Source organism: Mustela lutreola, chromosome 1 (genome assembly GCF_030435805.1).
Source record: "Mustela lutreola isolate mMusLut2 chromosome 1, mMusLut2.pri, whole genome shotgun sequence".
NCBI lineage: Eukaryota > Metazoa > Chordata > Mammalia > Carnivora > Mustelidae > Mustela > Mustela lutreola.
This window is the reverse complement of record NC_081290.1, coordinates 281,218,950-281,233,077: the sequence shown is the minus strand read 5'-3', so window position 1 is coordinate 281,233,077 and position 14,128 is coordinate 281,218,950. Positions and strand designations below refer to the sequence as shown.

Genomic DNA, 14,128 nt, shown 5'->3' with positions numbered 1-14,128 from the left:
AACAGCCTCAACAGTTGGGAATTGTTTAAGGTTATAGACCTTCAGGTGTTTGCCTTAGGTCAGGTGTGCTTTTCACAGTCCAGAGCTGTGGGCCGATAACCACAGCAGGAACTACTTAGCCCTTCTGAGTCGTCTCCATCCCGTTCTCTGCCCCTGGGCTCCATAGCCCCTTCACTCTCCCCATTCCGAGCTTACACCTGGGCAGTATCAGGAGGAACTGACCACTTATACCAGTCTGGGGAAAGCAGCATATCCTCTGAACGATATCCTCACTCCGCTGCCTTGAAGGCATAGTGGGTCCCACCGCATGCCTTGGGTGGGCCGGTGACTCCGGCGCCCACTCTTGCAGAAGGAAAGCCTGACTCACGGGGCCGCAGCAATCTGGCTGTGGTTGAGTGGTCTGGGAGGCGCCCAGTGGGGTAATAGATCCCTAACCCGGCTGGGAAGTGGTCGCAGAACACCCATTTGGAAGGAGGACTGAGGGCAGAGAGAAAGTAGCAGCCCTAAGGAACTCGGGAGTCCAGGAACAGCCTGGAGCTTCGTGAAGTCTGCTCATCCTCCGCCTTTATTCGCCAGGTAAATACGGGTTTGAGGATGGAGCGCCGCGGGTCCCTATCGCCCCTAGAGGGAAGATACACGCGGAATCGCCCCCAGCCAAGCAGCAGGGAAACAGTGGGTTGACTTCAAAGGGCCCCGGTGCAGGCATTTGTGGCCGCCTTCATGAATATTCATGATTCGTTGGGCCAATCAACGCCTGAATGGCTCAGAGCACACCAATCGGCTTACAGCATGCAGATAAGTATCAAAGATGGGCGGCTTTTCCTGAAGCTGGTGGAAGAGACTTTACGGGGATGAAAGCGGAACCCTGAGTCGAAGAAGCTGTTTCCGGAGGAGTATGTCTGCGCGATGGTCGATACTACGTCACTTCCTATGAGCTGGCGGAAGTTGCTTCGGAGCGCCTTGCGATTTGTAGGCGTGAGTTCCGGCGGTAGCGGAACGGGTTGTGTGTTGTCGGTACTGGAGAGTCGCGATGGCGGCAGTGGATTCGGATGTCCAGTCGTTGCCCCGTGGGGGTTTCCGCTGCTGCCTCTGCCACGTTACTACAGCCAACCGTAAGCGGTGGCTTGTGAGGGGGTGGTTGTGAGTTCTCGTCTGTGGGTCCTGGCGAAAGTTAGGGGTATAGGTCATAGTTCTTGACAAGTCGGTTGGTAGGGTCACTCGTCTCCGTTTTTACTCCGCCTGTACAAGGGATTGGAGAGTGGCGGAAGTCCCACCACTTTACCCCCTCCTTCCTAGTATCCGAAGTCTCCACAACGAAAATTTCATTATCTTATTCCCTTTTAAACAGTCTCTGTTGGACGCCACCTTTGTGTCTGGTACTCCGCTGGGCGCTCGGGTGGGCTGAGGGGATTCAGAGATGAAGGAGCTCACCATCGAGAGGTGGGGACAATTCCAATGCTCAATAGGTATGTTTGGAGAGCAGTAGGATCACAGAGAAAGTAGTAATTAACGAAGGGAAGCCATACAGAGGAGCTACCCAAAGGTAGAGGTATGCGAAGGAGCATGGCATGCATGACCAGGAGGTGGGTTTGGCAAAGTAGACAGGGTTCTCGTGTGACAGCGCCGGGGGACTCCATGAAACCTCAAATTCCCATTCTTCTTCTTCTTTAAAGATTTATTTGTTTTTGAGAGTGAGCATGCACAAGTTAGGCGGGGTGGCGGGGGGTGGGGTGGGGGAGAGGCAGATGGAGAAGCAGGCTCTAAGCGCCATGCAGGACTCAGTCCCAGGAACCTGGGATCATGACCTGACCCGAAGACAGATGCTTAGCTGACTGGACCACCCAGACGCTCTCTAATTCCACTTCTGAAGTCTGGAATCCTGATCTTCCCTAAACAAGATCTGTTCTTTTTCTTTGTGAATGGCATTATCACTATTTGTCCCCCTGAGGCAACCCAAAAATCCAGCATAGTCTTCCTTGGTCCAACATATACATTGGTGACAATAAACAGCTGACCCAGAATTTAATAAAAATAATAATTGCTAACTTTTCCCATGTTCAACATGTATCAGACTGTGCCAGGTACTCTATATTGCATAAGACCCTGTGGTATACCCCTGGGGATAAAAATATATGTTTATAAAAAATAAAAAATTAAAAAAAAATTTAATAAAAAAGACCCTTGTGGTAGGTACTATTAATATTTTCAATTTGTGGTAAGTACTATTAATATAAAATATTAATGTTTTCATCCAGGACACTGATGCACAGAGAGGTTAAGTAACTTGCCCAAGATCTCACACAGTTTACCAGACCTGGGATTTAAACTTGGGCAGTGTGACCTCAAATTCTGCGCTTGGGATCTCTGTACCATACCTAGAGATCATCCTTGAGGGAGTAGTCTAGGATCTTGCTTTGTTTAGTTCTTCTGTACATGATCGGGCTAAGTTTCCTGGTTGGTTTTTTTTTTTTTTTTTTTTTTTTTTTTTTTTTTTTACAATTTGCAGGTGTTGCTCTACCTAGTACTTAGAGATGGTTTAAAAAGAAACTTGTAGCTAGTTCTCCTGGGGACCACTTAGATATCTTCTATAGGCAAATGGACAAGGGAGGAAGGTGAAAAGAGCCAGGACTTTATATATTCAAAGGTCACACTTTCTGTGGCTTGGAAGGATTAGTAGGAGTTAGGAGTGCATTTAGGTAAAGCCAGCATGTAAGTACACTGAAGGGTGATTTGGATATTTTTGTTTTGCGATTATCTTTGCAGGACCCAGCCTAGATGCCCATTTGGGGGGCCGGAAGCACCGGCACCTGGTAGAACTACGAGCTGCCCGAAAGGCCCAGGGACTCCGAAGTGTGTTTGTTAGTGGCTTTCCCCGGGATGTGGATTCTGCTCAGCTCACTCAGTACTTCCAGGCATTTGGACCCGTGGCCAGTGTTGTCATGGACAAGGACAAGGTAGAGTGAATGGCTCTTGGGATAAAGAATGAGTCCGGTGTGCCACATACAAAAAGAAATGAGAGAGAAACCAGCAGCCCTGTTTCAGCTGGTGCCTTGTGGGGCCTTTCCTTGATGGACACCACAGTACTTGGACCAGTCCAGCTTTGTGAGCTGAGAGAGAGGGAAAGAGAAAGAGGGAGAGAGAATCTTAAGCGGACTCCACACTGAGCACGGAGCCTGACATGGAGCTGGATCTCACGACCCTGAGATCATGACCTGAGCTGAAACCAAGAGACAGTGCTTAAATGACTGCACCACTCAGGTGCCTAAGAGCTATGTTTTCCATAATGAATGGGATGGATGTGGCCCATGCAGGCTCAGAGCTCATTGTCTAGTGAATAAAGTAGACAGTTAAATGAGTATTACAGTGAAGTAGGTGCTTTAAGGCCACACCATCGGGAAATCTATCCTAACCCCACAAGAGACTGGTTTATAAACCAGCTAGCAGTTTATTAACTTAGAGTGAGAGGTATTAAAATTAGTTGGTCAAATTACCCTGTCCTCTGGACAGTGCTAGACAAATAAGCTGCTTCTTTGTGGTCCTTTTGGTCTTCTATGCAGATGGTTTGTCGGTTTCTCTTTAGTTCTTTGGAAGACTGTTGTGTCATATTATAGTTCTGAGACTGTGCTCTGGTTGTGTAGGCGTGGCTTAGGTGACTCCAAATGGCTTTGGTAGCCCACGTCTTCTCTTAGGCTGGGCTGGGTGTGTTTTTCTTAGAGATCACATTCGGCAACTGACCCACAGAGGCTTTACCAAAAGGGGTTTAATTGTTCTCCTTAGCAAGAAGTCCAGGGGTGCCCGGGGGGCTCAGTGGGTTAAAGCCTCTGCCTTCGGCTCAGGTCATGATCCCAGGGTCCTGGGATCGAGCCCCGCATCGGGCTCTCTGCTCAGCAGGGAGCCTGCTTCCCTCTTCTCTCTCTCTGCCTGCCTCTGCCTGCTTGTGATCTCTGTCTGCCAAATAAATAAATAAAATATTGAAAAACAAAACAAAACAAAAAAACCCCCAAGAAGTCCAGTCCTGGGCATTCCAGCACTTTACAGTTTTCTTGCTCTGTCATTATTGGCACCTGACTCTCCCTTCCTAGTTGTGATAATGCTGTTTGCACATCTTCAGCTAAGAGAAAGGGGCAGTCCGAAGGATAGAATATAAAAGGCTAGTGCCGTCTTCCCCTGCTTTTCTTTACTTTCCAGGAAAATATCTTTTTTTTTTTTTAAAGATTTTATTTATTTATTTGACAGAGAGAAATCACAAGTAGATGAAGAGGCAGGCAGAGAGAGAGAGAGAGGGAAGCAGGCTCCCTGCTGAGCAGAGAGCCCGATGCAGGACTCGATCTCAGGACCCTGAGATCATGACCTGAGCCGAAGGCAGCGGCTTAACCCACTGAGCCACCCAGGCGCCCCTCCAGGAAAATATCTTTCTCAGGGCCCTCTTCATTAGACTTTTCATTGGCCTGAATTCTATCACATGGTTACCCCAGGTAAGCCTGGGAATTGAAGTTCTTTAAGCTGGACACCTTGCCCTTCTGAACCTTTGGGACTCTGTTAGTAAGAAAGAAAGGCAGAATATATATTGAGAGGGCAGTTGGCAATGTCTGCCCCAGATTCCTTTTTCAAAAAACTCCGTATCCCTGTTTTTGTTTGTATTTGTTTCAGTTGTAGAGAATGACCTTTTTTTTTTTTTTTTAAGATTTTTATTTTTTTTAAAGATTTTATTTATTTATTTGACAGACAGAGATCACAGGTAGGCAGAGAAGCAGGCAGAGAAAGAGGAGAAGCAGCCTCCTTGCTGAGCAGAGAGCCCGACGCTGGGCTCGATCCCAGGACCCTGGGATCATGACTGAACTGAAGGCAGAGGCTTTAACCCACTGAGCCACCCAGGTGCCCCGAGAATGACCTTTTTTTCTGAACTTAAACCTCATCTTTCTGAGGCTTCTAATTATTTTGACAATAATGACTAAAATTTTTATTGAGCAGTTATGCCCCAATCATGTGCTAAATGGTTTACATACAATATCTCATTTCATTTCCACTTTTCCTTGAGGGAGTCACTGGGAAGTTGGAGATGTGGGGCATTAAGCCCTTATTTGGAGGCAGTCTTATTAAATACAACTTATTTAACTTCTCTGAATTTTAGTTTCTTGAGAGAAATGTGCATGCAAAGACAAGGCCAGGCAAAGACACACCTGATTTCTAGCTGGGGCTTTGATTGCATAGTTGCGGTTGAACTGCAGTCTGGTGAGTAGTGTGAATCCTCAGAGTCAGAACATTGGCTTGGGCGGGTCCAAGTGGCTGCCTTTCTTCTTGGTTTCACTATGGTTCTTTGCCGTGTTTGGCGTGGGGTGGAGGTGAGGGTAGAAAGGGCACAGCACCCCCCCCCCCCCCCGCGCTTGTATTTTCGATTGAGTTGTGAGTTACATAGCATAAAATTCACACCTTTACAGTACAGAATTTAGGGTGCCTGGGTGGCTCAGTGGGTTAAGCCGCTGCCTTCGGCTCAGGTCATGATCTCAGGGTCCTGGGATCGAGCCCCGCATCGGGCTCTCTGCTCAGCAGGGAACCTGCTTCCCTCTCTCTCTCTCTGCCTGCCTCTCTGCCTACTTGTGATCTCTCTCTGTCAAATAAATAAATTAAAAAAAAAAAAAGTACAGGGGCGCCTGGGTGGCTCGGTGGGTTGAAGCCTCTGCTTTCGGCTCGGGTCGTGATCCCAGGGTCCTGGGATCGAGCCCCGCATCGGGCTCTCTGCTCGGTGGGGAGCCTGCTTCCTCCTCTCTCTCTGCCTGCCTCTCTGCCTACTTGTGATCTCTCTCTGTCGAATAAATAAAATCTTAAAAAAAAAAAAAAAAAAAAAAAAAAAAAAAAAAAAGTACAGAATTTAGGGGTTGTTAGTATATTTACCTATCCTTCCAGAATATTTTATCACTCCTTATGTGTGAATCAAGCTGTGTGTCGGTGAGGCTGCTCCCCCTTGTCCCCCCTACCCCCCCATTTCATTCATTTTTTATATGCTGTAAGATACGGTCAATATCGTTCTTTCACATGTGGCTATCCAGCTGTCCCAGCACCATGTGTTGCAAAGGCTATTCTTTCCTCATTGAACAGACTTGACAACTTCTTTGAGAATCAGTTGACCATAGAGGTATGGGCTTCATTTATAGAGTCTTTGTTTTATTTCCTTCCTCTGAATGACTGTCTTTGTGCCAGTGTCACCCTGTCCATTTTCTTCTCCTTTCTTTTTTTTTTTTTAATAGATTTTATTTATTTATTTGACAGAGAGAGAGAGATCACAAGTAGGCAGAGAGGCAGGCAGAGAGAGAGGGAGAAGCAGGCCCCCTGCTGAGCAGAGAGCCCCGAGGTGGGGCTTGATCTCAGGACCCTGAGATCATGACCCAAGCCAAAGGCAGAGGCCCTAACGCACTGAGCCACCCAGGCATCATCTTTTCCTTTTTTATTAAGTGACCTCTACACCTGACATGGGGATTGAACTCAAGACCCCGAGATCAAGAGATGCAGGCTCCAGGGTCTGAGCCAGCCAGGCACTCCGGTATCACACTGTCTTGGTTAATATACATATCTTATTACAGGCAGGATGAGGCTCTGTCCTTACTACTGAAGAGAATGTGAAAGGATATGGACTTTTGCCCCAAGGCAGTCGTATTTTTCCTGTTCCTGGTAACATTTTGCTTTAAAAAGAAAAAAAAGGGGTGCCTGCGTGGCTCATTGGGTTGAGGCTCTGCCTTCGGCTCAGCTCATGATCTCATGGTCCTGGGATCAAGCCCTGCTTTGGGCTTTCTGCTTAGCAGGGAGCCTGCTTCTCCCTTTCTCTCTCTTCTCTCTGCCTGCCTCTCTGCCTACTTGTGAACTAACTCTCTCTCTCTGTAAAATAAATAAATAAATAAATCTTTACAAGAAAAAAGAAATCTATCTGTCTCCCAGTGAATATCATGGAACTCAACCAGATCATAGCATCACGGTGTCATGTTGCTGCTATTTCTAGATAGGAAGTCTGTTCAAGGTAGGGTATATTTATATTTCCACCTAGCACAGCTCATTATATGGATTCTAAATCAACACTGAAAGGTCTACTTAAGTTAAAAGAAAAAGTTAGGGGATGCCTCAGAGTATAAGCAGCGAAACCATGTCCTTGGTAAGAGCAGGGGAGAGCGGAATAAGTAAAATGGGATTTTCAGAGGCAGACTGGGAGGGGGGTAAAATGTGTGGGGGGAGTGAGGGAGAGAATCGGTTTTCTAATATGTTCCCTGTTCCAGAAACATTAAGCAGATATTCCCAGTTCATAGGATGGTCCCCATTTTAAAGAATCCCACTCAGTGTCAAACCATGTGTTTGGATTTTTTGTTCCAAAACCATGATCCCTGCCTCTGTTGTGGTTTGCCAGGGAGTGTTTGCTATTGTGGAGATGGGGGACATTGGGACCCGGGAAGCTGTCTTGTCGCAGCCCCAGCACACCCTGGGAGGACATCGCCTGAGGGTCCGACCAAGGGAGCAGAAGGAGTTCCAGAGCCCAGCGTCCAAATCCCCCAAAGGAGCAGCCCCTGACAGTGACCAGCTGGCCAAAGCACTAGCTGAGGCCCCGGATGTGGGGGCACAAATGGTGAAGCTGGTGGGGCTGAGGGAGTTGTCGGAGGCTGAGCGACAGCTCCGGAGCCTCGTGGTAGCCCTGATGCAAGAGGTCTTCACAGAGTTCTTTCCCGGTGAGTCACTTCCTTTATCATGTCTGAGCCCTCCCTGTCCCCTCTCCCCGTCCCCCATCCCCCAGTTCTCCCTCAGGTAGAGGCATTTATTGGGCTGTTCTTCGTTCTTTGTGCCCCACTGTGTTCTTCCACCCCACACTCCTCTCTAATGTCGCTCGGCCTTTATTTTCTGCTCGGCATCCAGGCTGTGTGGTCCATCCTTTTGGCTCTTCCATAAACAGTTTTGATGTCCATGGCTGTGATCTTGACCTCTTCTTGGATCTGGGTGACTTGGAAGAGTCCCAGGTGAGTGACTGGGGAAGCATCTGGGAAGAGTCAGTGGGGATGGTTATGGGACTCTGCGCGAGCACCGTCTCTCTCATGCCTTAGTTCCTCCTTTGTGAAACAGGGATGATGGAACCGAAAGGGTTACTGTAATTGCAGAAATGTGAATGTATTAGATGGGTATTAGATAGGATGAATACGAATTGACACAGGATATATGGCATTGTTAATGGGAGAAAAACAGAATTTTCTGTTTTTATATACAGGCGTATATAATACTGTATTTTGGAAAAGAAATATATGAAAGAACATAAAGAAATTTTGGGGTTATGTCTTTATTTATCTGTATTTTTTTTTCAAAGATTTTATTTATTTATTTGACAGACAAAGACACAGCAAGAGAGGGAACACAAGCATGGCAAGTGGGAGAGGGAGAAACAGGCTTCCTGCTGAGCAGGGAGCCTAAAGTGGGGCTCCATCCCAGGACCCTGGGATGATGACCTGGGCCGAATGCAGAAGCTTAATGACTGAGCCACCCAGGCACCCCTACTTATCTGTATTTTCTAACATCTAATATATTGATTCTGCTTTTGGAATAGGAAAAGGTTGTTAGTATTTTTTTTAAATAGACTTTGTTTTTTATTTTTTATTTTTTATTTTTTTATTTTTTTTTTAAAAGATTTTATTTATTTATTTGGCAGAGAGAGAGATCACAAGTAGGCAGAGAGGCAGGCAGAGAGAGAGAGAGAGGAGGAAGCAGGCTCCCTGCTGAGCAGAGAGCCCGACGCGGGGCTCGATCCCAGGACCCTGGGATCATGACCCGAGCTGAAGGCAGCGGCTTAACCCACTGAGCCACCCAGGCGCCCCAAATAGACTTTGTTTTTTAGAACAACTTTAGGTTCACAGCAAAACTGAGCAAAAAGTACAGAGTTTTCATATACTTGCTACCTTATTTAAAATATTTTATTTATATTAAATAAAAGAGAGAAATTGGGCTCGAGTGGATGGAGGGACGGAGGGAGAGAAAAATCTCAAGCAGACTCCACACTGAATGCAGAGCCCAATGTGGGGCTTGACCTCACAACCCTGAGATCATGACCTGAGGTGAAACCAAGAGTCAGACGCCTAACTGACCGAGCCACCCAGGGGCACCACAAAAAGGGTTATTTAAAAAATAAATTTAGGGGTGCCTACATGGCTTAGTTGTTAGGCGTCTGCCTTTGGCTCAGGTCATGATCCCAGTATCCTGGGATCAAGCCCTGCTTTGGGCTCCCTGCTCAGTGGGGAGCCTGTTTCTCCCTCTCCCACTCCCCCTGCTTGTGTTCCCTTTCTTGCTGTGTTTCTCTCTGTCAAATAAAAAGTATATATACATAAAAAAAATTATCAGTCTGTTTTTTCTTTCTCCTTACATATAGACACATGCACACGCATACTTTATATTTTCAGAGTCATTTGAGAACATACACGATGCCCATAATAGTCTGGTATCTATTGGGGAAACAGAAAGGCATCCTTGGGTACAGCCACAGTACCATTAGCAAGGACGGATGTGTTCCCTGGCGCAGGTGTAAAATGTTCTGAGGTTTCAGTCTGCAGTCCATTGCCTGCAGTCATCAGCTGCCCAGTCCCAAGCTAGTGTTGGCCCCTCAGCCTCCTTTACAGTTCCTCTGCCTTTTATCTTTCATGACAGTGGCATCTTGGTAGAATACAGACCATTTATTTTGTGGCACTAAAAGTTATTTTTAGGGAAACTTGGTGGGTGGCTTAGTCAGTTAAATGTCTGCTTTCACTCAGGTCATGATGCCAGGGTCCTGGGATCAAGTCCCACATCGGGCTCCTAGCTCAGAGGGGAGTCTCCTTCTCCCTCTGCCTGCTGCTCCCCCTGCTTGTGCTCTCTTTTTTTCTCTCTGTCAAAAAAATAAACACAATCTTTTTTTTTTTTTAAGTTATGTTTAATTTTAAAAGGGGTTGTGAGGATTAGCTGAGTTAATATATATATAAAGTCCTTGGAACGGAACCTGCCATATAAGCAGTAATAGATATATTCTGGGGAATGTTGCCCAGATGGGGGACAGCAGGAGAGATGAATATTCACTGAACCCATTTCTGCCCGCAGCCAGCCCCAAAGGCCCCTGAGTCTCCATCTTTGGACTCAGCCCTTGCATCACCACTGGATCCTCAAGCCCTGGGCTGTACCCTGGCTTCCCCTCCAGACTCACAGCCTCCGTCTCCCCAAGACTCAGAAGCCCTGGATTTTGAAACTCCTTCCTCTTCACTGGCACCCCAGACTCCGGACTCTGCTTTGGCCTCTGAGACCCTCGCCTCTCCCCAGTCCCTGCCTCCAGCCTCACCACTGCAAGAGGACCGGGGAGAGGGGGACCTGGGAAAGGCCCTGGAACTAGCAGAGGCCCTGAGGGGGGAGAAAACAGAGGGAGTAGCCATGCTGGAGTTGGTGGGATCCATTCTTCGGGGCTGTGTCCCTGGAGTGTACCGAGTCCAAACTGTGCCCACTGCACGACGCCCTGTGGTCAAGTTTTGCCATCGGCCTTCAGGTCTTCACGGTGACGTCTCCCTCAGTAACCGGTACCTTTGTATAGGGGGTGGTTGGGGAAGTCCAGCTGAGCATTCTGGGATGGGTGAAGAGAGTGCTTGGGGGCGGGAAGCTTTTGCACTAGCTGAACCTTGAGATTATCCTAGCTGGGTCCCAGCCCTCTTCTGCCACGTGTCTCCCGTCTGGCATCCACTTTCACGAATGTAAAGTGTGTTCCTTCGAATACTATTTTTAGGGGATTTAGAAGAGAGTTCCAGTGTTGAATAAGTTTGGGAAATGCTAAATTAGATGCAAATCAGTTTCTCCTTTCCCACCCCCTCTCCCCACTTCCTCTTTCTGTCTTTCTCCCTCCCTTCCAGTCTTTGTTTCTTTGCATATGAAAGGCTTTGAACAGTTCTGTAAGGAAACCTTCTCTAACGTCCATTGGGTCTAGGACAGGCATATAGGAGGTCATGTTTCCTGAACACTTGTGACGTCCTTTTGCTTGCCCTTTCTTTGCTTGCCCGTTCACATGACTGGGTCAGCAAACACTTGGGAAACCCTCTTTTGGCCTTATTCCAGCTGGACCCCCGTTCTGCAGGCCTGGAACAAGGGCTGGGCTGATCGTTCCGAGGGTCCCCAGCACTGACGCCCTTGTCCCTGTTCCAGGCTGGCCCTGCATAACTCTCGCTTCCTGAGTCTCTGCTCGGAGTTGGATGGGCGAGTTCGGCCCCTGGTGTACACCCTGCGCTGCTGGGCTCAGGGTCGAGGGCTGTCAGGTGAGAATGGATCAGGACAGACTTGGGGTTGAACTGGCGTTGGGGCAAAGGTGGGGGTTCGGGGAAGAGAGGGGGGTTTGTACAGGAACGAGGGTTGAGAGAACCAACCCGGGTGTTAGATGCATCTCCAATCTAACTGGAATTCTTGTTTACCCAGGAAGTGGCCCCCTCCTCAGTAACTACGCCCTGACCTTGCTCGTGATCTATTTCCTTCAGACCAGGGACCCTCCTGTGTTGCCCACTGTGTCCCAGCTCACCCAGAAAGCAGGTACAGTGGCCTGGCCGCCACCCGCTTTTTCTTGTTCGCTTCGGCTTTCCGCTTCTGTGACTCATTTTGACGCGCTAAGCTGCCCCAGGAATGAGATCTCTGCTGTCACCCCCAAATCTTCCTGCTTCCGGCTGACCCTCACCTTTTTCCCTTTGCAGGGGAGGGTGAGCAGGTGGAGGTTGATGGCTGGGACTGTAGTTTCCCCAGGGATGCCTCAAGACTGGAGCCCAGCACCAATAAGGAGCCCCTCAGTGAGTTTGGGGAACCCGCTGGAGTAGTAGTAAATGGTGTTAAACGCGACTATAGGTCATATCCAGCAGTTACTGTTGGCCTGGCATGGTTCGCCCAGCAACCTCGTGGGATAGCTAGTATCCTTAATATCATTTTGCAGATGAAGAAGCCATGGCTTGAAGCACTTAAGTGGCTGCTCAAGGTTACACTGCTGGTGAGGGGAAGGAGCAGCATCTGGGGAAGGAGGTTGCTGGGGACACGGGGCATGGGGGGAGAGAGGCTGGACCTCTTGTTGATATAAAGATCAAAGAAGTCTGGCTTCTGACACTCTTCTGAACTCCTTGGAAGGGAAAAGAAAGTTCGTAGAGAATGTGTCTAGTGCAGGCCTATTTCATTTCTGGCCTCTAAGTAACCCCTTCTGCCTGGTCTTCCTCCTCCTCCAGGTTCTCTGCTAGCCCAGTTCTTCTCCTGCGTCTCTTGTTGGGATCTTCGTGGCTCACTGCTGTCCCTGCGGGAGGGTCAGGCACTGCCTGTGGCAGGGGGCCTGCCCTCTGATCGCTGGGAGGGTTTGCGCCTTGGCCCCATGAATCTCCAGGACCCCTTTGACCTGAGTCACAATGTGGCAGCCAATGTGACGAGCCGGGTAGCTGGGCGCCTACAGAACAGCTGCCGAGCGGCAGCCAATTACTGCCGGAGCCTCCAGTACCAGCGCCGTTCCTCCCGGGGCCGGGACTGGGGGCTGCTCCCCCTTCTGCAGCCCAGCTCCCCTAGTTCCTTGCTGTCTGCAACACCCATCCCCTTACCCCCTGCCCCCTTCACCCGGCTCACTGCTGCCCTGGCCCAGGTGTTAAGGGAAGCGTTAGGGTGCCATATAGAACAGGGAACCAAGAGACTGCGGTCTGACAGGGGGGGCCCTGAGTCTCTTCAGGGAGGGACAAGCAAAAGGTTGAAACTAGGACAGGAAAAAAGCTGTGAGGAGGAGCAGGAGGAGCAGCAGGGATGTATCGGGGATCACAGTGAAGACGGGGTGGAGGAAATGGTTGTAGAGGCTGGAGAGATGGTACAGGACTGGGGGCAGAGGCTTGGGCAGCCAGGGGAGCCAACCCAGATGCCCGGAAAGCAGCTCGCCCCTGGAGAAGAGGGTCAGTCGGGCCATGCAGCACTGGCAGAGCAGGAGCCCAGGGGACTCGAGGCAGCTGGAGACTGGTCTCAGGGTGAGACAGGGAAGGGGGTGTCACTCTGCTCTGTGAACTGGCGCTGTGCCCTGTGGCACCGAGTGTGGCAGGGGCGGCGGCGGGCCCGGCGACGCTTGCAGCAGCAAACCAAGGAGAGAGGCGGAGGTGGAGAAAGCACCGTGGAGTGGCTGGCCGTCGAGGCCCAGGTCACCCAGGAGCTGAGAGGACTGAGCAGTGCGGCACAGCGGCCAGAGGCAGAGCCGCTCCTGACCTTTGTGGCCTCTGCCTCCCAGGCTGACCAGACTCTCACCCTGACCCCAGTACAGGATTCTCAAGGCCTGTTCCCTGACCTCCATCATTTCTTACAGGTTTTCCTCCCTCAAGCACTTCGGAACCTCCTGAAGTGAAGACAGGGACTGTGACAGGCAATAAAGCTGCTAGTTTAATGAACACTAGTTTCCTCTAATTTCCATCCGGTAGTAATCCCCCTTCCACTCAGTACTTTGCCTCCCCAGACCTTACTGCCTTTTCTCAGACACGTCTTCTTTGGCTACCCTAAAATAGGTCTTGGCTTGTTTCCTTCCTACCGTTTATCACAACCTGCAGCGAGCGCCTGTGGTGTGTGTGTCCCTGCACCCGGAGCCCGCTCCGGAGAGTTCCTGAAGGATGGGAGTGCCGGGTGGGCGGCTGGGGCAGCACCGGGCAGAAGTACCAAGTTTGCCTCCCTATGTATCTTGCCGCCGGACTTCCATGGTGATGGCCTGAAACGGGTTCAGGGCTCTTCTCTCACTTAACCGAGTTCATTCTGTTCTGATTAAAATGGGGGAGACATTTTCCGACCCGAGTGTGGGTAAAGGGCATCCAATCATGGGTAAACTGGCAGCCCTTAAGGGTGACGGGTGGAAGGGATGCGCCGTGGGTGCGCTGTGTTGTCCCTCGGCACTCGCCCGCCGCAGGGCACGCCACTGCTTCAGGCCCGCTACCAGGGCCCTTCTTGCAGGACCGCATCGCAGAGCCGCAGGGTGGTTTAATGGGAGGAAACATCTCTTTGGCAGGGTTTCTGACTTGGGCTCTGGTTAGCTATTCATCCTCTCTAAAAAACCCAGAGCGGGAACAAATGGGCTTCTCCACACAGGACTTGTTTCCGCTCCTGTGAGGGTCCCACAGTCCTGATG

General features: G+C 49.7%; 1 protein-coding gene across 2 annotated transcripts; it reads left to right on the top strand.

Annotated features, from left to right (window-relative positions):
• Positions 1 to 953: 953 nt before the first annotated feature.
• Positions 954 to 13,403, top strand: TUT1 (terminal uridylyl transferase 1, U6 snRNA-specific). Of its 2 annotated transcripts, none has more exons than XM_059144500.1 (9): positions 954 to 1,112; positions 2,764 to 2,954; positions 7,451 to 7,706; positions 7,891 to 7,991; positions 10,087 to 10,553; positions 11,170 to 11,279; positions 11,437 to 11,547; positions 11,706 to 11,798; positions 12,222 to 13,403. In XM_059144500.1, the coding sequence occupies exons 1-9, from the start codon at positions 1,031 to 1,033 to the stop codon at positions 13,358 to 13,360; spliced, it is 2,550 nt and encodes an 849-aa protein (XP_059000483.1). In that variant the 5' UTR covers positions 954 to 1,030; the 3' UTR covers positions 13,361 to 13,403. The 2 variants fall into 2 exon arrangements, with proteins under 2 accessions (XP_059000483.1, XP_059000472.1); XM_059144489.1 differs by having other exon boundaries at positions 7,391 to 7,706.
• Positions 13,404 to 14,128: the final 725 nt, after the last annotated feature.